Source organism: Bos taurus, chromosome 1, assembly GCF_002263795.3.
Source record: "Bos taurus isolate L1 Dominette 01449 registration number 42190680 breed Hereford chromosome 1, ARS-UCD2.0, whole genome shotgun sequence".
In the NCBI taxonomy this organism is placed as follows: Eukaryota; Metazoa; Chordata; class Mammalia; order Artiodactyla; family Bovidae; genus Bos; species Bos taurus.
The window spans coordinates 132,160,429-132,184,391 of NC_037328.1; the positions used below are offsets into that span (position 1 = coordinate 132,160,429).

Genomic DNA, 23,963 nt, shown 5'->3' on the forward strand with positions numbered 1-23,963 from the left:
CCACCCTGTGGACAGTATACCCGGTACCTTCTACCTTTGGGCTACATTTTACCAGCCCACGCAGTAGGCTTATTCTTCATTATTAGTCACAAAGATTGATTGATTCACTGATTCATTGTGTGTGCGTATGTGTCCGTGTGTGTGTGTGTGTGAATTTCATCAATCACTCCTCTGTGGAGGTTACAGAGAGGATCTGATGTGTGCTCACTCCACCATTTTGATCAAGGTCTTCCAGGCACATCTCAGATGCTACTGAGCTAGACAAGCAAGAAGCATGCCCCAGGGACTCCCCTGGTGGTCCAGTGGTTAAGAGTCTGCCTTCCACTGCAAGGGACTCAGGTTTGATCCCTGGTCAGGGAACTGGGATCCCACTTGCAACAGGGCAATTGGGCCAGTGTGCAGCATCTGCTGAGCCCTGCTCTAGAGCCTGCGTGCCACAACTAGAGAACCTGCATGCTGCAACTAAGACCTGACACATTCACATAAATAAATAATTTTTTTAAAAAAGAAGACACATGTCCCAGACCCAGTCATTGATGCCAAGCAGGGCCTTGTGGGACTCCTGGGCATGGAGGCCTTTTTGTTCCCCATTCCTTGTAGCCGAGACTCCAAACTCCATGACCTTCTCTGAGTTCCAAAGGGCAGAACAGTTGCTAATCAAAGGAGAAGCAGCAATGAAACCACCTGAGGCAGAAACTCATCAATATTAGGAGAGGACTACCAGGACCCTGCTGCTGCTGCTGCTGCTGCTAAGTTGCTTTAGTTGTGTCCAACTCTGTGCAACCCCATAAATGGCAGACCACTAGGCTCCCCGTCCCTGGGATTCTTCAGGCAAGAACACTGCAGTGGGTTGCCATTTCCTTCTCCAAAGTGAAAGTGAAGTCGTTCAGTTGTGTCTAACTCTCAGCAACCCTATGGACTGCAGCCTACCAGGCTCCTCCGTCCATGGGATTTTCCAGGCAAGAGTACTGGAGTGGGATGCCATTGCCTTCTCCTAGGACCCTGCACATACCCTAATCTTGTCAACAACCCACCCTTTTGAAACTGCAGAAGAAAGAAGAATATGCATGCTAAGTCACTTCAGTCATGCCCAATTCTTGGCGACCCCGTGGACTATAGCCTGCTAGGCTCCTCTGTCCATGGGATTATCCAAGCAAGAATACTGGAGTGGGTTGCCATGCCCTCTTCAGAGGATCTTCCTAACCCAGGGATTGAACCCACGTCTCTTAGGTCTCCTGCGTTGGCAGGCGGATGCTTCACCACTAGTGCCGCCTGGTACTGCCTTGATCCTTATCACAATCTCCTGCCTGACTATATAACCTTTCCCTACTCACCAGGGCAGGGGGCACAGTTCTTGAAGCACTAGCTTTCTGTTTTTCCCCTTTACCTGGCCAAGTAATAAAGGCACTCTTTCTTTCTCTTCCATAACTCTGTCTCCGTATTCTGTTCGGCATTAGTGCACAGAGAGCCAAGGTTTTGGCAACAATCTCAGTCTTCACAGAGTGGTCAGGCCCATTTCCAAAGTGGGAACACTTTCCCTGTGATAGGAGGAGTTTTCTTATTAGTGACTAAAGCAGAAATCTTATCCTCTCCTATCCTGTCATACCGAGAAGAATGGTCATTTCCTCACAGGAGCTGACACAGGGCAGGCCGGAGCAATGTCCTGGAGAGCCACAGTTCCAGAGGCCTCCCCAAGCCCTCCTCCTCATGTAAGAAACTTGAGGGGGGCCTTAGGACGTTCAGATAAAATCTCAGGTGCAAACACTGATACTACAGAGGTCAGACTGCTCCTCCTTCAGACTCAGTGAGCTCTCGGCCTCCAGCGTGCTGCTCCCTGGGCTTCTGCTCCCTCCAGGGGTTGCACCTTCAGCCCAGCTTGGCCTTGGCTGATCCCCCCAAGTCTTGAAGCTCTAACAACCAAGTAGGGTAAGAGCGGAAAGGAGAGGAGTGTGAGCGCTGCCCACTGGGGTATGTGGGAAGTCCAGACCCACGCCCTGCATGTTTGCGGCCACCTCCAACACCATACTCATGTCTAGGGCCTGGGCTTTTGGCTTTTAGGCAACACATTTAGAACCACACCTCAGACCCAAACTTCTTATCAGTTCTTCAACCTGAAGATTGTCTTTGCCAACCCCAAGTTAAAATTCTCCTTCAGAGTTTAAAACTTTGTTAGAAAAGGAAATAAAGAGAAAAAGGAAATAAAGAGGGAGGGGAAGGAAAGGAGAGAGAGAGAGGAAGTAGGTATAAAGGAAGGAAAGGTGGGGGGGGGGAGAAAGCAAGGAAAGGAGGAGAGAGAAAGGAGACAAATCCTTTTCTCAGGCAAAGAGATTATCTCATAAATTAAAAGTGAGCTGCTTACAGTTACCCATATTAAAATTTTAGCATCTACTTGTTGCCATCTGCTAAATTAAAACTCCTCATTTAAAATACAGTAATTCTTCCACCCCACTGGCCCTCCTTAACCTAGGCTTAAGTATGTTAGTCACTCAGTCATGACTGACTCTTTGCAACCTCATAGACTGTAGCCCTCCAGACTCCTCTGTCCATGGACTTCTCAAGGTGAGAATACTGGAATAGGTAGCCATTCCTTTCTCCAGGGGTCTTCCCAACCCAGAGAGTGTACCCGGGTCTCCCACATTACAGGCAGATTCTTTACCACCTGAGCTACCAGAGAAGCCCAACCTAGGCTTAACCTGAGGGCTGTTTCATTTCGACCTGTTTCTAAGTGCAAGATTCCAAAGTCTTCAGTGAAACGGGCATTACCTGGGAAAGCCCTCCAGTGTGGGTAATGTAGGTGGGATGGCATCAGGGGGCCCAGCTCTGGGGTGTGATCTCCTAAGGCTAGAAACCTGTAGTAACATCAGTAGACAGTTTGGCAGAAGACTTGCTGGCATCTCCAGGAAATTTGGAGATACGTGGCCACCTTGTAGATGGGTGATTTGAAAGCACAGGAGCAAATGTAGAAGTTACTTCGGTTTACACAGGCACTTATTTTTTCAACAGTCAGGTTTTTTAAGGTTGCTTTTTAAAATTTCCCCAGTGGGCTCCAATGCAGGGACTGGGGACACAAACCTCCTCCCATAGGAGAGTTTGTCCTTTGGCTCTGGGGGCTTTCTGCAGGTGCCTGGCAAGGCGTCTCAGTTTTTCCTCCAGGGTCCTTTATGGGGTTTTACTGCGGCTCCTGCGCTGGTGGCCCCTCGCTGAAGGAGGCGGAAGGGGCTGTGTCTTCCCTCCTGCTCCCACCTGCGTGTGCTCCCACCTCCAGGGAAGATAGATTTTTCCGGGCTTTTTTGTTTGATCCTTGAGGACCTGACAGCCAGCAAGAGAAAATTGTAATTTGGGTTCACCTCTTGTGTGCCGGTTCCAAATGTCACAGTCTGGGTGCCAAAATAATTAACACGACTCCCCTGTCATGGACACAAACCCCACCACCACCCAAATAAGTCACTTAAACCCTGAGATAGGCTATAGAATACAGGAGAAAATATCAAAAACTGTTTTTTAAAGATGTATGGAAGGGCAGCACAGAGGAAAGACTGGTAGACAGAGGCCTGAGGCAGAGGCCAGGGTCCAGCCAGGAGGGAGAGCCACAGGAGCACTGAGCAGAGCCCTTCATGGAGTGCGAGGGGCAGACTGAGCATGAGTGAGGATATGGTGTCTGCTAAATTATAAATCCCCTGACGATGGTGGAGGTTTGCCAGGGACCAAGCCCATGGAAATTCTGCAGTTCTCATTCTAGGAAATTTGCCCGAGTTTTCCTTTTCTCTCTCCAGGAAGCCCAGGGCACTTCCAGGCAAATGGGAACAAAAGAAGGAATTTCCAGCACTAAACACTAGGTGGCGCCAGACACCCGTGGACGTGATGAGGTCCCCACTCCAGGCGGGCTCCGAAGCTGGTCCCTAAAGGGACCGGGTCAGGCCAGATTCCAAGGAAACTGAGAACTCTGAGCGCCCACAGGAAGTTAGCCAAAGGAAAAAACCAGGGCACACAGAAAAATTAGAAAAATTAAGAGATGGGGAAGGGTAGCACAGAAGCTAGACAGTCTATAAAAGGAAATTTTAAAAGAGTTTTGCCAGGGAATCCCTGGAAAAACAGGAGATGGGCAAGTGCAGAGGCAGGAAGGGGAGGCTGTTGCAGGCATTCGGCAGGTCATGGCCTGGGCCAGGGAAGGGTGGTACAGAAGAACGCCTTCTGACTAATGTAGCTACATTTACCAGTTTGCATTTACAGGTATGCTCCTTAGATACAGTGAGTCAACAAGCCCAACAGGATTCAATAACAAGACTCAGTAGAAATACATTTTATTCATCTTCTTTGAGAATTCATTGTATTAACATTTGCTCTTTTCGTGTACAGTTACGGACCCGTGACTTTGCAAATGCGTTGTGCCTATTGATATCAGCCAGTATTCTCCTTTTGATGCTCACATTGTCCCAACTTTGGCCGAGGCAAATTTACCTCTTTTAGATTGATTCTTTGCATAATTTTGAATGACCCAATTATTTAAAGCTTTTTGCTTCTGGCCCAACAAGGTATAAGTGTCCTGGCATTATTATCTTGCTCATTTCTACCCCAGACCAGGTATGGAATCAGACATTGCTCCAAGAAACCCTGGCTCCTTTTGAGAGAAAAATAGCAAAAAAAAAAAAAAAAAAAAAGGCAAAATATGGGGTACATTCCAACTAGGCCACTTCGGTAGCAAAAAGCCCAAAAGGAAATCTACTTCTAATGTCATGTTTTATAAAGGCATGACTTCATATGGATAGACTCAATTCAGTTTCACTGCTCCTACTCAAATAACTGAGTGTACCATTGACCTTCCCTTTCACTAATCCTGAAATCTAGCTTCCTATCCAAACAAACATAATTATTTACTTGCTGTGACAACTTAAGAGAATAGCTCAAAAAAAAAAAAAAATACACTATCAGTACAAACAGTAGAAATACTGAGTGAAGTTCCTGTTTTAGGCTGCACACTCTTAAGGACTTGTTGCCAAAGCATTTGCTCTAGAGTCACACTTAATCTGAGCTTCCCCAGTGGCTCAGCAGTAAAGATTCCACCCACAATGTGGGAAATGTGGGTTGTAATTCCTGGGTCAGAAAGATTCCCCTGGAGGAGGGCATGGCAACCCACTCCAGTATTCTTGCCTGGAGAATCCCATGGACAGAGGAGCCTGGAGGGCTACAGTCCATAGTGTCCTGCGCTTCAGGACACGACTGACGTGAGTTAGCACACACACATGCTTAGTCCCCCACACTGTGGAAGGACTTAACTAGCATTGTGGTTCTCCTGTTTCCATTTATTTTCATTCAGAGGAAGCTGCAATCTGCCCTCACCCCACCCCTCCATTTTCTGCTCCATCTTGTCATCTTCCCATAGGACCTACACACTCCCAATATTCTAGATAATTCACCTAATAATGAAAATACTGTTATTATTTTATTATTATTCCTCCCCCCGGCCCCACCATCCAAAGGTAAGCCTCACAGAACCAGGATTTTGTTCCTTGGACCCTGGCAGCATCTGAAGGCAGGACTAAGAAAAATGTGCTTGACTCTGGGATCAGGAGTGTCTGCTCGTTGAGCATCATCAAGGACTGTGAGAAATGGTCAGTATTCCTGTTGTAGTTACTAATCACACCCCTTTCACTCATTGAAGAATCCGGGTGATAGGGGTAAATCAATCGGAGGAGAGGCCAGGGAGTCAAAATACCAGTATTCCAGGGAAGATGGAACGGCCAGCTATGGGGGAGGGCGCCCCTCTATTCTCAAGGACCAGCTAAATGTTTGGTGCGTGGTCAGACTTCCATAAATGATTCTGGGGACATGGAAGGACAATACGATAATTGAGGGAAATGTCTGGATACCTGTATAAACCTGCAAGGTGGATGGGCAAGGGAACTAGCTGTGAGAGGGATGCAAGCAGAGGGAAGTTAGAGGTCATTTCTGAGTTCTGGGTCTGGATAGGTGACGGGGCAACTGTGGCCCAAGGGTGGAGGGCAGGGGATAAGAAGGAGAGGGTCATGACTGGTGGAGTAGTAGAGTCTTTATTCCTGCATACTGAAAATATGATTCCAGTTTAGAAAGAAAGAAAGTGAAAGTGAAGTCGCTCAGTAGTGTCTGACTCTTTGCGACCCCATGGACTGTAGCCTAGCTGGCTCCTCCATCCATCCATGGGATTTTCCAGGCAAGAGTACTGGAGTGGGTTGCCATTTGCCATTCCAAACTGGAGTGGGATTCCAGTTTGGCCAAAGGTAAAATGAACATATACTCTTCATAAAAGAATCGAACAACGCAGAAGCATACAAAATGGTACAAAAGAGAAGATCTCCAGTGATATCATCTTAAGAGACAGTCTCTCCTCTGGCCCCTGGAAACCCTTGCCCAGGTGGAGAAAGGGCTGGGGGCCTCTGCCTTATAGGGGAAACACCTGGCTGAAGCAGTTAGATTGTCTCCACCTCAAGGCTGGCTGGAAGGGGCCCAGGAAGTGGGGGTGGAAACAAACCAGCTCAGAGGCTCCAGAGCTGGGAAGGGTGGGGTCTATGAAGGGAGACCCAGGCTTTGCCCAACAATTGCTTCGGCCCGCAAGAGACTCCCCCTCCATCCCTTCTCTGACCCTGACTCTTCCTCACCTGGTGGGCGAGACGGTCAGGAAGAGGCTTCAGTCATGGGTCCAGGACGAACATGCCGGGAAAATTAAGGACACCCTGAGGGGCTATCTTAAAAGAGTTCCCCAAGGGATTTCCTGTAGTGTGAGGCCCCCAGGAATAGCCAGGAGCACCTTGCCTCAGTCAGAGCCCCCATGCAGCCAGATGCTGTCCCCGACTCTACCCCTGCTCCATCCCCTACCTGGGCTTACATCCTAACCAAAGGTGGCCTTCATGCAGCCTGGACTCAAGGTTGATGATGTAACTCGAACCCTAAAGACCACTGTTTTGGAAGAAACCAAAATAATTCCCCAAGGTGACCTCTTTTTATTTTTCATGCTGTACTGTAACAACTCCAAAGGAAAAAGGAGCACAGAAAACATTACATTTACGATCGACAGCCTTTTGCAGTCTCATCTCATCATACACACTCATTTCAGCTGCTGTCCTCAGCGTGAACACCCTATTCACCCTGCACAGGCCCATTTTCAGTGGGGCTGTAGTCTCCCTCTAGGCCACAGATCTTATTGCTGGCTGAGCCATTCAGTCACCTCTGAACAGGCGGGCTACAGTCTACAGAGTCACAAAGAGTCAGACACGACTGAAGTGACTTAGCCCACATGCAAGCACAGGCATTTGGCTTGAAGTGAAATCAACCTCGTTGTACCCACCCTTCCTTTCGTCTTCAAAGTTTCCTCCAGGAAAGTGGCCATTGCTTGTGTAGTCTCTGATCATCCCTGTTACACATGGACCTGCTGCTCTTCAGAAAAGCAGAACTAATCACAGTGTACAATGTTGCCAATTTCCTGACAGCTCTGCAAGTGGCAGAGAGATAATATGGATATATATATACACATACAGTTTAATGGTCAAGTAGTTAACCATTGCACAGAGGAGCAGAGAGACTAAGTCATTTTCCCCCAGAGTCATCCTGCTAGTAGATGGCAGAGATCGAGTGTTGGAGGTCACATCCCCTGACCCCCTCTTCGCACTCCATCAGCCATACCACCCTGCCTCTGACAGCCGCTTCTAGACGTGGACATGGCAGGCTCTTCTCTTCTCTTTTGTCCTTGAAGGAAAAGAAGCGCGGCCTTTCCCCTCGTGGTTTCTGCGTCCGGCAGCCCAGATTTCTCCGCTTCATCTGCTAGATCCAGGCCTTGAGGAGCTCCTCAGAAGAGAGCCCTGAGGTCACACAGGCTTCTACCTCTTCTTTTCTGCAGCTGATTAACTTCTGGGGTGAATTTGTTATTTTCTGAAAGACAATTTTCATTCATATTCATTAGGTTAATAGTCATAGTCAGAGTTGAAGAGAGTATCATCAAAAATCCCAACTATTTGACTCATTAATTTTCTAGCAGCAAAAAAAGCCCAAAGAGACTTCCCTAGTGGTCCAGTTGTTAAGAATCTGCCTTCCAATGCAGGGGACTTAGGTTCAGTCCCTGATCAGGGAAGTAAGATTTCATGTGCCTCAGAGCCACTAAACCCATGCCTCACAACTACTGAACCCACACACTCTGGAATGAGCCGCAATTAGTGAGTCTCTGAGCCACAACAAAGATCCCACGTACTGCAACCAAGACCCAATGCAGTCAAATAAATAAACTTAAAAACAAACAAACAAAAAAAGACAATTCTAACCCCTAGAGCATGGGCTTGCCATTTTACTGAGATCATCTCCCAGGTCACTGACCAGTGGATCTCTTGGGGCCCTGCCTCCTCAGGGACACTGCCCCACAAAAGTCCAGCATGTAGTGCTGGTTCCAAAAATCTAGCCTTCTTCCACCAGAGAGCTCTGAGAATAGTGACCTCGTCCAAGGCGCTCTACAAACAGCACCAGCAGGGTGTCCGCTCCAAGGATGGTGCTCCATAAACAAAAGTCCCTTCCTACTAGTATTTCACTTTCTTGCCATCTTCTCCCAGTGACCCCAATACATCATCATGCTGCTGCTGTTGCTAAGTCGCTTCAATTGTGTCTGATTCTGTGTGACCCCATAGACGGCACCCCACCAGGCTCCCCCATCCCTGGGATTCTCCAGACAGGAACCCTGGAGTGGGTTGCCATTTCCTTCTCCAATGCATGAAAGTGAAAAGTGAAAGTGAAGTCACTCAGTTGTGTCCCACTCTTCGCGACCCCATGGACTGCAGCCTACAAGGTTCCCCTATCCATGGAATTTTCCAGGCAAAAGTACTGGAGTGGGGTGCCATTTCCTACATCATCATAACTGATGGTAAAAATGCAGGTATCTTCCTTTCAGGGTAACTCCCTCCACTGTTGCTAACTCAGTCACTTCCAACAGACTCACTTGACTCTTAAACAGCTTCTCCTGAAGCTCTGCTCATCATTACTCTGAAGAGTGGCACATGGGCACAGACAGGTGGGCACCAATGATTTCCTCCACCCCAGTGCCCAGGAGACAACAGCTTCATCAAGAGAGTTGCTCTGGATCTTGTTTGCAAAGAAGTGGCTTCAGGGCTCGGCAAATAATGGGCAGGACAGTGTACAAGCAGGGCTCACCAAACAGGATGTCAGTGTGGAGCCCGCCATCAGTTCACACTGATGGTCCACTCATTCTCAGGATGCTGGCTACCTACATCTGCAGTGCTTATACCTGATTGTTTCTTAAACTCTACAGCAGCGCTGTCCAACGGAAATGTGCTGGGAGCTACCTGTGCAATTAAAAATCCTCTAGTAGCACATTTTATAAACTAAGAAGAAATAGGTAAAATTAATTTTAATAATATACTTTATTTTTTAATGCTATTTCAATATATAATCAATATAAAATATTAATAAACTATTTTACACTCTCCTTGTACTACCTTCAAAATCTATTGTGTATTTTATCAGTCAGTTCAGTCGCTCCGTCGTGTCCGACTCTTTGCAACCCCATGAATCGCAGCACACCAGGCCTCCCTGTCCATCACCAACTCCCAGAGTTCACTCAGACTCACGTCCATCGAGTCAGTGATGCCATTCAGCCATCTCATCCTCTGTCGTCCCCTTCTCCTCCTGCCCCCAATCCCTCCCAGCATCAGAGCCTTTTCCAATGAGTCAACCCTTCGCACGAGGTGGCCAAAGTACTGGAGTTTCAGCTTTAGCATCATTCCTTCCAAAGAAATCCCAGGGCTGATCTCCTTCAGAATGGACTGGTTGGATCTCCTTGCAGTCCAAGGGACTCTCAAGAGTCTTCTCCAACACCACAGTTCAAAGGCATCAATTCTTTGGCGCTCAGCTTTCTTCACAGTCCAACTCTCATATCCATATATGACCATTGGAAAAACCATAGCCTTAACTAGACGGACCTTTGTTGGCAAAGTAATGTCTCTGCTTTTCAATATACTATCTAGGTTGGTCATAACTTTTCTTCAAAGGAGGAAGCATCTTTTAATTTCATGGCTACAGTCACCATCACCATCTGCAGTGATTTTGGAGCCCAAAAAAATAAAGTCTGACACTGTTTCCACTGTTTCCCCCTCTATTTCCCATGAAGTGATGGGACCAGATGCCATGGTCTTCGTTTTCTGAATGTTGAGCTTTAAGCCAACTTTTTCACTCTCCTCTTTCACCTTCACAAAGAGGCTTTTTAGTTCCTCTTCACTTTCTGCCATATGGGTGGTGTCATCTGCATATCTGAGGTTATTGATATTTCTCCTGGCAATCTTGATTCCAGCTTGTGCTTCTTCCAGCCCAGCATTTCTCATGATGTACTCTGCACATAAGTTAAATAAACAGGGTGACAATATACAGCCTTGATGTACTCCTTTTCCTATTTGGAACCAGTCTGTTGTTCCATGTCCAGTTCTAACTGTTGCTTCCTGACCTGCATACAAATTTCTCAAGAGGCAGGTCAGGTGGTCTGGTATTCCCATCTCTTTCAGGATTTTCCACAGTTTATTGTGATCCACGCAGTCAAAGGCTTTGGCATAGTCAATAAAGCAGAAATAGATGTTTTTCTGGAACTCTCTTCCTTTTTTCATGATCCAGTGGATGTTGGCAATTTGGTCTCTGGTTCCTCTGCCTTTTCTAAAACCAGCTTGAACATCTGGAAGTTCACGGTTCATGTATTGCTGAAGCATGGCTTGGAGAATTTTGAACATTATTTACTAGCATGTGAGATGAGTGCAATTGTGTGGTAGTTTGAGCATTCTTTGGCATTGCTTTTCTTTGGGATTGGAATGAAAACTGACCTTTTCCAGTCCTGTGGCCACTGCTGAGTTGTCCAAATTTGCTGGCATATTGAGTGCAGCACTTTCACAGCATCATCTTTCAGGATTTGGAATAGCTCCACTGGAATTCCATCACCTCCACTAGCTTTGTTCGTAGTGATGCTTTCTAAGGCCCACTTGACTTCACATTCCAGGATGTCTGGCTCTAGGTCAGTGATCACACCATTGTGATTATCTGGGTTGTGAAGATCTTTTTTCTACAGTTCTTCTGTGTATTCTTGCCATCTCTTCTTAATATCTTCTGCTTCTGTTAGGTCCGTACCATTTCTGTCCTTTATCAAGCCCATCTTTGCATGAAATGTTCCTTTGGTATCTCTGATTTTCTTGAAGAGATCCCTAGTCTTTCCCATTCTGTTGTTTTCCTCTATTTCTTTGCATTGATCGCTGAAGAAGGCTTTCTTATCTCTTCTTGCTATTCTTTGGAACTCTGCATTCAGATGTTTATATCTTTCCTTTTCTCCTTTGTTTTTTGCTTCTCTTCTTTTCACAGCTATTTGTAAGGCCTCCCCAGACAGCCATTTTGCTTTTTTCCATTTCTTTTCCATGGGGATGGTCTTGATCCCTGTCTCCTGTACAATGTCATGAACCTCATTCCATAGTTCATCAGGCACTCTATCTATCAGATCTAGGCCCTTAAATCTATTTCTCACTTCTACTGTATAATCATAAGGGATTTGATTTAGGTCATACCTGAATGGTCTAGTGGTTTTCCCTACTTTCTTCAATTGAAGTCTGAATTTGGTGATAAGGAGTTCATGGTCTGAGCCACAGTCAGCTCCTGGTCTTGTTTTTGCTGTCTGTATAGAGCTTCTCCATCTTTGGCTGCAAAGAATATAATCAATCTGATTTTGGTGTTGACCATCTGGTGATGTCCATGTATAGAGTCTTCTCTTGTGTTGTTGGAAGAGGGTGTTTGTTATGACCAGTGCATTTTCTTGGCAAAACTCTATTAGTCTTTGACCTGCTTCACTCCGTATTCCAAGGCCAAATTTGCCTGTTACTCCAGGTGTTTCTTGACTTCCTACTTTTGCATTCCAGTCCCTATAATGAAAAGGACATCTTTTTTGGGTGTTAGTTCTAAAAGGTCTTGTAGGTCTTCATAGAACCGTTCGATTATTATTCATGCCTGGAGAATCTCATGGACACAGGAGCCTGGCGGGCTATAGGGTCACAAAGAGTCGTACATGACTGAAGTGACTTTTAGCCAATTAACAATGTTGTGATAGCTTCCGGTGGACAGCAAAGGAACTCAGCCATACATATACATTTGTCCGTTCTCCCCCAAACTCCCCTCTTATTCAGGCTGCCACATAACATTCAGTAGAGTTCCATGTGCTACACAGTAGGTCCTTGGCAGTTATCCATTTTAAATATAGCAGTGAGTACCTGTCCATCCCAAACTCCCTAAGTATCACGTCCCCCTGGAAACCATAAGTTCATTCTTTGAGTCTCTGAGTCTGTTTCTGTTCACAGACTCCACTTTCTATGAAGCACACAAAGTCAGACTTGGGGTAGTCCATTGATGCATATCTCAATTTGGAGATGACTAACTCAAAAGCCTCTTGATGAAAGTGAAAGTGGAGAGTGAAAAAGTTGGCTTAAAGCTCAACATTCAGAAAACTAAGATCATGGCATCCGGTCCCATCACTTCATGGCAAATAGAGGGGGAAACAGTGGAAACAGTGTCAGACTTTATTTTTTGGGGCTCCAAAATCACTGCAGATGGTGACTGCAGCCATGAAATTAAAAGATGCTTACTCCTTGGAAGGAAAGTTATGACCAACCTAGATAGCATATTCAAAAGCAGAGACATTACTTTGCCAACAAAGGTCCGTCTAGTTAAAGCTATGGTTTTTCCAATGGTCATGTATGGATATGAGAGTTGGACTGTGAAGAAAGCTGAGCGCCGAAGAATTGATGCTTTTGAACTGTGGTGTTGGAGAAGACTCTTGAGAGTCCCTTGGACTGCAAGGAGATCCAACCAGTCCATTCTGAAGGAGATCAGCCCTGGGATTTCTTTGGAAGGAATGATGCTAAAGCTGAAACTCCAGTACTTTGGCCACCTCGTGCGAAGAGTTGACTCATTGGAAAAGACTCTGATGCTGGGAGGGATTGGGGGCAGGAAGAGAAGGGAACGACAGAGGATGAGATGGCTGGATGGCATCACCAACTCGATGGACATGAGTTTGAGTGAACTCTGAGAGTTGGTGATGGACAGGGAGGCCTGGCGTGCTACAATTCATGGGTTCGCAAAGAGTCAGACACAACTGAGTGACTGAACTGAACTGAACTTGGGGCCATCTTGATGTTTGCTCCCCACATTTACAGTGGAATGTGACAGCAAGAAGACAAAGAATAAAGTGAGTCACAGAAGGAAACTAAGACCTTTAGCACCAAAGCCTCCATCTCCATGACGCAATTATGGATAAAAGACAAGGAAAACACATTATATTTTAAAATAGGGAACACACACCAAGCAGTCTTAATATAATTCTCCTTGCATATATATTTTTGCTTTAGACTGTTCCTTGGTGATATAAAGTTGAATGGAAAGGCATTCTTAATGGTATATTTCAAAGTGCAACCATCACCAAGTATAAAATTACAGATGTAGACATGAAATGTTTAATCCAAAGAGTTAAAACACTTACAAGCTCAATAGGACTTGTTGAAGACTCTCAAGGATTTCCACTTGGTAATTTTCCATGGTTTAATTGGAAAGATGCATGGATTTTGCAAGGTTGGCTGGAAGCTGCTTTTTAATAGTTTGGAGGATTATCTATGACTAAGGCCAATGCTGAAATGCAGCTTCTGCTGCTGCTGCTACTAAGTTGCTTCAGTCATGTCCGACTCTGTGCGACCCCATAGATGGCAGCCCACCAGGCTCACCTATCCCTGGGATTCTCCAGGCAAGAATACTGGAGTAGGTTGCCATTTCCTTCTCTAATGCATGAAAGTGAAAAGTGAAAGTGAAGTCACTCAGTAGTGTCCAACTCCTAGCGACCCCATGGACTGCAGCCTACCAGGCTGCTCCATCTATGGGATTTTCCAGGCAAGAGTACTGGAGTGGGTTGCCATTGGCTTCTCCCGAAGTGCAGCTAGCCTGTACTAAAGTCAAAGCTGAGGATGAGGAGAGATGTCAGTGGAGGTGTGCAGCTCCAGAACTTGTTTGGGGTTTGATGGACACTAGCGATCTATTTCTCACACAGCACTGCAGGAAATGCATATACTCAGAGAAATTGTCCACGTTAAAATCTGGGGGAAAACAGAATAGAAATTAAAAGCCTTATGGAAAGGAATGCATGTAGAAGACACTGGAATGATGTAGGAGGGATGGTAAGGAGAACAGAGGAGCAAAAGGGGGTCAAGGATCATGGCATTTATCTTCCATGGACCCAAGTGGACATCCTCTCACAGAATCTCGTGTCTCTGGTCTCATCTCAGTTGTTTGGATTTTCCCAGAAGGTTGAGAGTCCCCTGGACTGAAAGGAGATCAAATCAGTCAATCCTAAAGGAAATCAACCCTGAATATTCATTGGAAGGACTGATGCAGAAGCTGAAACTCCAATACTTTGGTCACCTAGTGTGAAGAGCCGACTCATTGGAAAAGACCCTGATGCTGGGAAAGATTGAAGGCAGAAGGCGAAGGTGGCAGAGGATGAAATGCAACTCCTGCAGCTCAATTCCAGAAAAATAAACGACCCAATCAAAAAATGGGCCAAAGAACTAAACAGACATTTCTCCAAAGAAGACATACAGATGGCTAACAAACACATGAAAAGATGCTCAACATCACTCATTATCAGAGAAATGCAAATCAAAACCACAATGAGGTACCATTTCACACCAGTCAGAATGGCTGCGATCCAAAAGCCTACAAGCAATAAATGCTGGAGAGGATGTGGAGAAAAGGGAACCCTCTTACACTGCTGGTGGGAATGTAAACTAGTACAGCCACTATGGAGAACAGTGTGGAGATTCCTTAAAAAACTGGAAATAGAACTGCCATACGACCCAGCAATCCTACTGCTGGGCATACACACTGAGGAAACCAGAATTGAAAGAGACATGTGTACCCCAATGTTCATCGCAGCACTGTTTATAATAGCCAGGACATGGAAGCAACCTAGATGTCCATCAGCAGATGAATGGATAAAGAAAGCTGTGGTACATATACACAATGGAGTATTTCTCAGCCATTAAAAAGAATACATTTGAATCAGTTCTGATGAGGTGGATGAAACTGGAGCCTATTATACAGAGTGCAGTAAGCCAGAAAGAAAAACACCAATACAGTATACTAATGCATATATATGGAATTTAGAAAGCTGGAAAAACAACCCTGTATGCGAGACAGCAAAAGAGACACAGATGTATAGAACAGTCTTTTGACTCTGTGGGAGGGGAGGGGGGATGATTTGGGAGAATGGCATTAAAACATGTATAATATCATATAAGAAACAAATCGCCAGTCCAGGTTCAATGCAGGATATAGGAAGCTTGGGGCTGGTGCACTGGGATGACCCAGAGGGATGGTATGGGGAGGGAGGTGGGAGGGGGGTTCAGGATGCGGAACACGTGTACACCCGTGGTGGATTCATGTTGATGTATGGCAAAACCAATACAATATTGTAAAGTAAAAAAAATTTTTAAAAAGAGGATGAAACGATTAGATAGCATTACTGATTCAATGGACATGAATTTGAGCAAAATCCAGGAGATAGCGGAGGACAGAGGAGCCTGGCATGCTGCAATCCATGGGGTGGCAAAGAGTTGGAAATGACTTAGAGACTGAACAGCAACAAGAACAGAATGCATTAGGATTCCTAGGAGCGCTTGTCATTTGAGGGCTTTCCTTGTACTCCTGAAGTTCTGTACAGATGCAACACGGAGGGAGCTCTGGAGGCCTGCTTTGCATTTCCCCCACCCCTGCAAAGCACACAGGGCCTGCCCCAACTGGGAGACTCAGATCGATGGCCCAGGGTCCTCCTGGCTTGTGAGCTGTGGGGACCCTTCACCTTGGGTAGTCACTGGGCAGGTGCGGATAGTTCCCCTGCCCCAGCCAAAGGCGAAGCACTGTCCACATGCCCCACACTCACACACGTGCGCCTCACCCCAAGAACCCAGGACACTCTTGGTGTATGAATTGACTCTGTTGTGTTGGAACATGTTTCTGGATGTAGCTGCTGTTACAATGATGGGAGGGGGCAAAGAAGGCCTGGCATGCCAGTCCTCAGGGTAAGACTGTGCATGATTCCTGGAACGCTGAGCTCCTGGGCTGGGCTTCACACCTGCTGCCTTGGCTGTGCCAGGCCCTAGGGGCAAGCAGCAGAGGCCTGATGGGAGCCTGGGGGAGGCCAACCTCCACCCAGAAGGGTGGTCTCCCAGCCCCGCTGATTAGAAGGGAGGTCCTTCTCCCTTCTTGGTGCAAATGCTTGTAAACCCACGAAGCGGAGGTCCATGCCTGGCTCAGGCCCAGATGACATCTGGACAGCGCATCACACTGAAAGGAAGAAGAGCAGTTACCAAGGTGTCGGGGAGCATCACCACGGGGCAGCAGGAGTGCCGGAGCAGCCGGCCCATCTTCCAGACGGAGAGCAGCGCCACCACCAGGATCAGCATGAAGCCCACGAAGGCAAACAGGGCCAGCGCCAGAGGCAGGGCCTCTCCTGAAAACAGAAAGACAGGAACCGGCTTAGGAGACAGCCCTGAAGACCAACTCACTCACCAGTCCTGGGCCTCCCTGGCCTTCCCGGGATTGGCTCTGCAGACGGATCAAGAAAGCAGACTCCGGCACCCTGAGATCTGACATATGCCCCAGGGACAAGAGTGACCACCATTCAATCGTTTTTCTAGAATCCAGATTGGTTTCCAGAAAGCCAAGGAAGATTACAGTCTTTTTCTTGGGAAGGAAAAGGGAGGAGCCTCGTGCATTAAGCACTAGCTGTGTTTGCACACACCTTGGCACCACTGCCAGAAGGAAGGCAGAGAGCCAGGCCCCCAGGCAGGATGAGGGGGCGGTGCCCAAGAGCACAGCCCAGAAGGGAGCTGGGCGGTAACTGAAAACAAAGTGTGCTTCACAATTTTCTCTTGGCGTTGATCTGTATTACGGAGGAAAATATTGAATTCAGAACACAGTCACATAATAACTCTGATGTATTAAGTCCTGGCGATGGTTGAAGTGACTTACCCCAAGTCACACAGGGAGGGCCATGCTCCAAATGCTACTAAGTGATGTATCAGAGAGTGCCAAGTCTGAGCATCTGGAGATGTGGAAGTGGGGGATGGGTTATTTCCCCATCTCTCCATCCTGTTCGTGTAGCCCCTCTGAGCTGGGCTGCTCACCCACAGTGTGAAGGGTGGCACAGCTGATGCAGCTGCAGAGAAGCTGGGAGGGTCTCCTCAGTGCTTTTGGAAACTATTTGGCAGCACACATCAAGAGACGGGGCTTCCCAGGAGGCTCCGTGGTAAAGATTCTGCCTGCCAATGCAGGGGACGTGGGTTCAATCCGTGGGTCAGGAAGACCCCCTGGAGAAGGAAATGGCAGCCCACTCCAGTATTCTTGCCTAGAAAACCCCATGAAAAGAGGAGCCTGGTGGGGTATAGTCCACGGGGTTGCAAAAGAGTCAAACACGACTGAGTGACTGAGCACACAGCACGCATCAGGAGACACACAAATGTTCAGACTCTTTCATCCCCTCCTCTGAGTAGATTCCCAAGAATAACTCCAAAGAGGACAAAACATACACATAAAGCAATTCACAGCAACGTCTAGATTAGAGCCTCAGCTTCATAACCAGCTGTCCGCAGAGCCCACAGCAGCACACCTGCACCTCCCTCCACCCCAGCATGTTCTGGTGCATTCCCTCATAGCACGAGCCACGACGGGAAACCATTGCATTTGCTTACTTGTCTGTCTACTCAACTAGAAGGTAAGCTCAGTGAGGGCAGGGACTTGTCTGCTATATCCCAGTGACAGTGCTCAGTAATTATTCACTGAATGAATGAATGAATCAGTGAAAATGAACATCATCTTCAAAAGCAGATGGAAATGGGTACTTCCAGGAGTAGGCCAGTGGTTAGGAATCCACCTGCCAATGCAGGGGACATGGGTTTGATCCCTGGTCTGGGAAGATCCTATATGACACTGAACCATTAAGCCCATGTGCCACAGCTACTGAGCCTGTGCTCTAGAGCCCACAAGCCGCAACTACTGAGACCCCATGCTCTGCAACAAGAGAAGCCACTGCAATGAGAAGCCTGAGCACCGCACGTAGAGCACAGCCCCTGCTTGGCGCAACTAGAGAAATCCCACATGCAGCAAGGAAGACCCAGCACAGACAAAAACTAAATAATTTTCTTTAAAAAGCAGATGGAAATGACCTAAATATCCCCAAGTAGAGGATGATTTACTACATCATCAAATATCAGCATGGCAGGTCAGGAGGTTAGCTATTAAAATGAGAATTCAGTTCAGTTCAGTTCAGTCGCTCAGTCGTGTCCGACTCTTTGCGACCCCATGAATCACAGCACGCCAGGCTTCCATGTCCATCACCAACTCCCAGAGTTCACTCAAACTCATGTCCATTGAGTCAGTGATGCCATCCAGCCATCCCATCCTCTGTCGTCCCCTTCTCCTCCTGCCCCCAATCCCTCCCAGCACCAGAGTCTTTTCCAATGAGTCAACTCTTCGCACAAGGTGGCCAAAGTACTGCAGTTTCAGCTTTAGCATCATTCCTTCCAAAGAACACCCAGGGCTGATCTCCTTTAGAGTGGACTGGTTGCATCTCCTTGAGAATTAGGACACATAATATGCACAGGCGTGTCCACTGCAGCATGGGTGGCAGTCACAAAACACTGGGGAGCACAGAATACACCTAGTTGCAGGGTTCTGTTACACGTATTGTGACACATCCACACAGCGGCTTGTTATGCATCTTTAAAACGAGGTAGATCCATAGGTGCTGACGTGAACAGACGTTCACAACAGCAATACCAAGTGACGGCACGGGTGGTGCGGAGCAGTAAGCACAGTACAGTCCCAGCTGTGCTGGTGAGTTCTGGCCTCACACGATGATTGCAAAATTAAACACCACACTTGCCAAAGGAAACCTCCTCAATGGTGTGGGGAGAATGGAAAACTTGGATCAGGAGGATCACCTGGAGGACGAAATGGCAACCCACTCCAGGATTCTTGCCTGGAAAATTCCAGGGACAGAGGAGTCTGGCCGGCTATAGTCCATGGGCTCACAAAAGAGTCAGACACGACTGAGCAACTGAGCTCATACACACATATGCACACTTCTTACTCTACATACTTCTCTGTTGTTTGAATTTTTTTTAACAAGCTTGACCTACATGGTTCTAAAAAATAGTATAAAATGGTAATCAGAAAGTCTTCATGAAAAATGTTTTAATATGATATTTGTGAAAAAGCAGACACAAAACATATGTATAATACAACTGGAACATATGTCTACATGAAGGATAACACCCCTTTAGAGGATAATTTGGAAACAGCAGTCAAAATTCAAATGTGTATCCCTTCAACCCAGCAACTCTGCTGCCAGGAATTTATCCTTCACATACACCAGCAAGTGATCTATGTACCAGGTAACTAATGAGAGCATTGGCTATAATAGCAAAATATCAGGAAAAATCCTAAATAGCTCTCAATACCGCGCACGTGAGCTCAGTTGCTTCAGTCATCTCCAACTCTTTGCTACTCTACAGACTATAGTCTGACAGGCTCCTCTGTCCATGGGATTCTCCAGGCAAGAATCCTGGAGTGGGTTGCCACGCCCTCCTCCAGGGGATCTTCCCAACCCAGGGATCAAATCCCCGTCTCCTGTGTCTTCTGCCTTACAGGCAGATTCTTTGCTGCTGAGCCACCAGAGAAGCCCACCCCTCAATAGAGGGGTAGTTAAATTAGTTATAGGTATACAACACACAATGGAAAACTAGGTAGCTAGTAAAAGAAGGTTAAAGAAATTCTTTTTTAGATATGAAAAAATCTATAATATGTAGAAAGTGAAAAAGACTTTATAGATCCAGAAGATCTATAAAAAGATCCAGAACAGTGCACAGAGTATGCTACCATTTGTGCTAAAAAGAAGAAACATATATAATAATTTATTTCCATTTACTTGTAAATGCATTGGGAAGTTTTCAGAAAGATATACAAAGAGCTAACCCCTATGGGGGAGTGGATAGGAATGACATGGATGAGGAAGAGGAGGAGGAAGCCAATTCCAAATTCTTATCATATTTTTTGAAATATATATGTACCAAATATTCAAAGTTATATTTTAAAAACTAAAAAGCTATACACAAATGTCACTAGCAGTGTCTGTATGGCAGAATCATGGGATATGGGGTTTCATTTTGTTCATTTTCATTGTAGGTTTGTAGACCATAAAAAATTTAAGGGAAAAAAATTAAAGAAGAGGATTCTACAGACTTTCCGTCAGGCCCCTCCCAGCTGAGAGCTGTGCTACACAGTGGGCACCCCCTCACAAGGTCTGACCTTCAAGGGCCCCAGCCGCCTCACCTGCACTGGCCCCTGATTCGCAGGCAGCGGCCACCTGGTCAACCAGCTTTGCAAAGTCTGTCCTCAGGCCTCGGAAGCTTTCAGGGAGAAAGCGTGCCAGACAGCTGCCAAGGGACCCCCACCCAGCCCGAGGGTGGACTTTCACCTCAGGATTGGGGTGGGGATTAGGACACAGCACAGTTTCACCACCAGAACCCATGCAGCCTGGGGGAGCAGGTCAGGGAAACCAAGGGGAGACTCAGAGCCAGAGGAAGTAGCAGGCGCTGTGCAGCCCCAGGAGGGCAGGCAGGCTGCCTTACCTTGCACCTTGACACATTCTGTCGGGCTGAAGGCACTGTGCCGCCCGATGGCCTTCACGAAACGTCCGGGCCTTCACACAGTATGCCGCCCCGGGCTCCACCGTCTCCAGGTACACGGGAAGGACCCCCGGCCTCACCACTTTGATGTGTTCCTTTAGGAAACCAGAGAACAGTCACACCCTGAGTGAAGCAGGCCAGGAAAGGGAGAGGAGGAGGGAAGGAAAGCTGTCAATACTTCCTTTCCAGCATGCTTACATAATGTTCCTCTCATTCTTTCATTTATTCATTCACTCATTTTTAAAAAATTACTCATTTATTTAGCACGTATTGTGTGCCATGCACAGTCTCAGGCACTGAACAAAACAGGGACACCCAGCACCGAAGAGAACAAAAAGTTCCTGCCCTCGCAGAGCTTATGTCATATATGAGGAAGCCAGACCATTGATAACACACATCAGGTGGTGATGAGAGTTATGAGGAATCATGGAGCAGGACTAGCAGGTAGAGAGTGACGAGGAGGCACCAGCAGAGTGGCTCGGGGAGGCCTCTCTGATAGGCTCATATTCGACAGAAAGCTGACTGGGTGCTTGGCCCGGCCATGACTTCCAGAGGGTCAGTGAAGAGGAGCACTTCAGCCAGTGGGCAGTGCCTCCTCATGCATGCACCCATCCACTGTCTGTCCGTCCATCTGCACAGCCCTCCACCTCTGCCACCCCTGAGACCTGCAGAGGCTTGTCTGGGCCAAGCCCAGGTGACTCAGGGCAGGTGCTCCTCTCCCAAAGAACCTGAGGGACCTGCCCGTTCCCTGCAGCCCAGGCCCCAATCTGCTCCCACATGACTGCATCCGCCTGGCTCGCAGTGCCAGGCCCTACCACTGGGCCCTGACCCAGCAGGAGTAAATGCTAGGAACCGTGGCTACTCCCCTTCCAGGGGCATGTGGTGGGGCGCATGTCCTGGCATTAGCTCAGGGGTACCCTTGGCCAGAGAAGGGTCTATCAAAGGCCAGCCAACATCTGGCAACCCCTAGGCTTGGCCTGATAAAATCAGCAGGCCCAGTCAGATTTCTTGTCCTGGGAACTGGTATTGAGGAACTGAATACCCAGCCAGAAGCAGGGACCAAGGGGAGAGGACATGGTGAGGGGAGTCAGTCGCAACCAAAGGCACTCACGGGAAGGAGTGATGAGGGGTCAGGGCAAGCTGGGGTGAGGGCCACGGACAGAGCACATAGAGAGGACCCCAGGGGGAAGCAAGGGCTCCCCAGGTGGACGGGGGCCTCTGGGTGAGCGAGGCTGTGCAGCAGCCTGGCTCTGGGCCTGCTCCAGTCACAGATTCTGTGAGAGCCCCCGACAGCACCGTGTTAATCCTTGTGGCAGGGCTTCTCGGGTGACTCAGTGGTAAAGAATCCTCCTGCCAATGCAGGAAATGCAAGTTCAATCCCTGGGTCAGAAAGATCCCCTGGAGAAGGAAATGACAACCCACTCCAGTGTTCTTGCCTGGGAAATCGCATGGACAGAGGAACCTGACCTGATGGGCTATATTCCATGGGGCGCAAAGAATCAGACACAACTGAGTGACTAAACAACAGCAATCCTTGTGACAGAGCCTACTTTTCCCTGCGCTGATTCGAGTGGGTTTTATCACTGTTTCAGCTTGGACAGGGCTCCATAGGTGCACCCACACTTCATGCCTTCTGCTGCCGCAGCTCAGGCACTCCCTCTGAGAGAGCTGACCTCCCACCCAGCCTGGCCTGCAGCACCCACCCCACAGGGAGGGGCCGTGCCCCATCTAGGCATTCCCGGTGGCCCATTGGCTCACAATTAGGGTTGTTTATTAGCTAGCTTCTGGCTCTCTGCCCCGAATTCTGCACCCAGCCCAGATGCACACCCTCAAGAAGCTGGGACCAGCCTCGTATACTTATGAAATCATCCAGTTGATCTGCAACAGTCCTGTCTGCTGCCCCTAAACAGCAGGAAGAATGGCTGAGAAGACATGCTGATGGGAGAGAAGAAATGCATTGCACAGGTATTGTGGATCCAACTACGACAGAGTTTAAAGCCAGGAGGTGGCCCCTCTACTTCAGCGAATATGTCCTAAGACGGCTTCCAGCTAAAGTCTGGGTGGGACGAAGGCAGTCCTTTGAGTTTGATGCTGCCAGCATTGTCAGCCTACACCGATTCCTGTGTGCCTTCATTTCACCCAGGCCTGCTCATCCTCTGGCCACCCCAGACAGCAGGCACTGCAGGGGCCAGCCTTCCTCATCCAGCTCTCAGAGCTTCTCCAAAGTCTAACTCGAAGGCCCAGGCTGCAAGTCTCACCTTGGCACCGGGCTCCCTTCTCCAGTAGGACACGAAGAACTCAAAATGGGGCCCCAGATCTTCCAGCTTAATAAGCAGGTGGAAGCCGTCCATGGTGATCTCCATCCCAGGCGGGGTGAGGATGGCTGTTGGCAAGACAAGGGGAGAGTCAAAGCCAGTCCCAGACAGGACTGATTTCTGTCCAGGGAGACCATGACCAAACCATCAGTGGAAACACGCCAGGCTCATGGGAGGGGAGGGGTTTTGATGCGGCTTCATGGCATGCAGAAGCAAGACTGTACTCAGCAGGTGCTCAGCAAACTCTTTGTGAATGACGCGCAAATGAAAAAAACAAACAACAGCCATGTAGTACAATTCACATAGATCAGTGACATATACCGTCTGCTGCTAACTTTCAAACATCAGCAGATCAGCAGCTTGTGGATGGGTTGGCCTTTCTAGTCCCAGTCCAAGGAGTCTTCATCTCATAGCGTTATGGAAAGTCAGAGGGTTTTACAAATTCCAAGAATCAGCTCTAGTAATTACAACCTAAGCACAAACACCATCTTTCATGTTATTGGATCCAAAACAGAGAGACCCCGCAGGCCCCATGGATACTTTCCACTTAGTAGACCAGGAACCAAAGAGCCCACACAGACAGTCTTCAGTCCCTGCCTACTGATGATGGATCCAGACCTTCGTCTCAGATCCAGACACTGCAAGACCAGAAGGGCCACCCTAATTGTGGGCTGTGGCTTGGGAGTGTGTTCTGGCTAAATCCTCCTGCACCGGGGTCAGTGGACACTCAACAGAAAGGCAGTTCCTGCAGGGAGTTTTCAGAGAACAAAGTATTTCCTGGCATCTAAAGAGCTGCTTGGAAAGAGGGCAGGAGGACTTGGGAAGTCAGGGGCCAACTGTGCAAAACATACCCAGATTAGAGGTTTCA

General features: G+C 47.7%; 1 protein-coding gene across 1 annotated transcript in view; it reads right to left on the reverse strand.

Annotated features, from left to right (window-relative positions):
- Positions 1 to 6,954: 6,954 nt before the first annotated feature.
- The window catches only part of IL20RB (interleukin 20 receptor subunit beta), a 39,850-nt gene continuing 22,841 nt past the window's right edge, over positions 6,955 to 23,963 (reverse strand). Inside the window, 5 exon segments of the mRNA NM_001102175.3 lie at positions 6,955 to 7,899; positions 16,401 to 16,543; positions 20,724 to 20,781; positions 20,783 to 20,875; positions 23,039 to 23,163. Of these exon segments, the coding sequence (NP_001095645.1) occupies positions 7,792 to 7,899; positions 16,401 to 16,543; positions 20,724 to 20,781; positions 20,783 to 20,875; positions 23,039 to 23,163 (527 nt within the window). The 3' untranslated portion in view covers positions 6,955 to 7,791.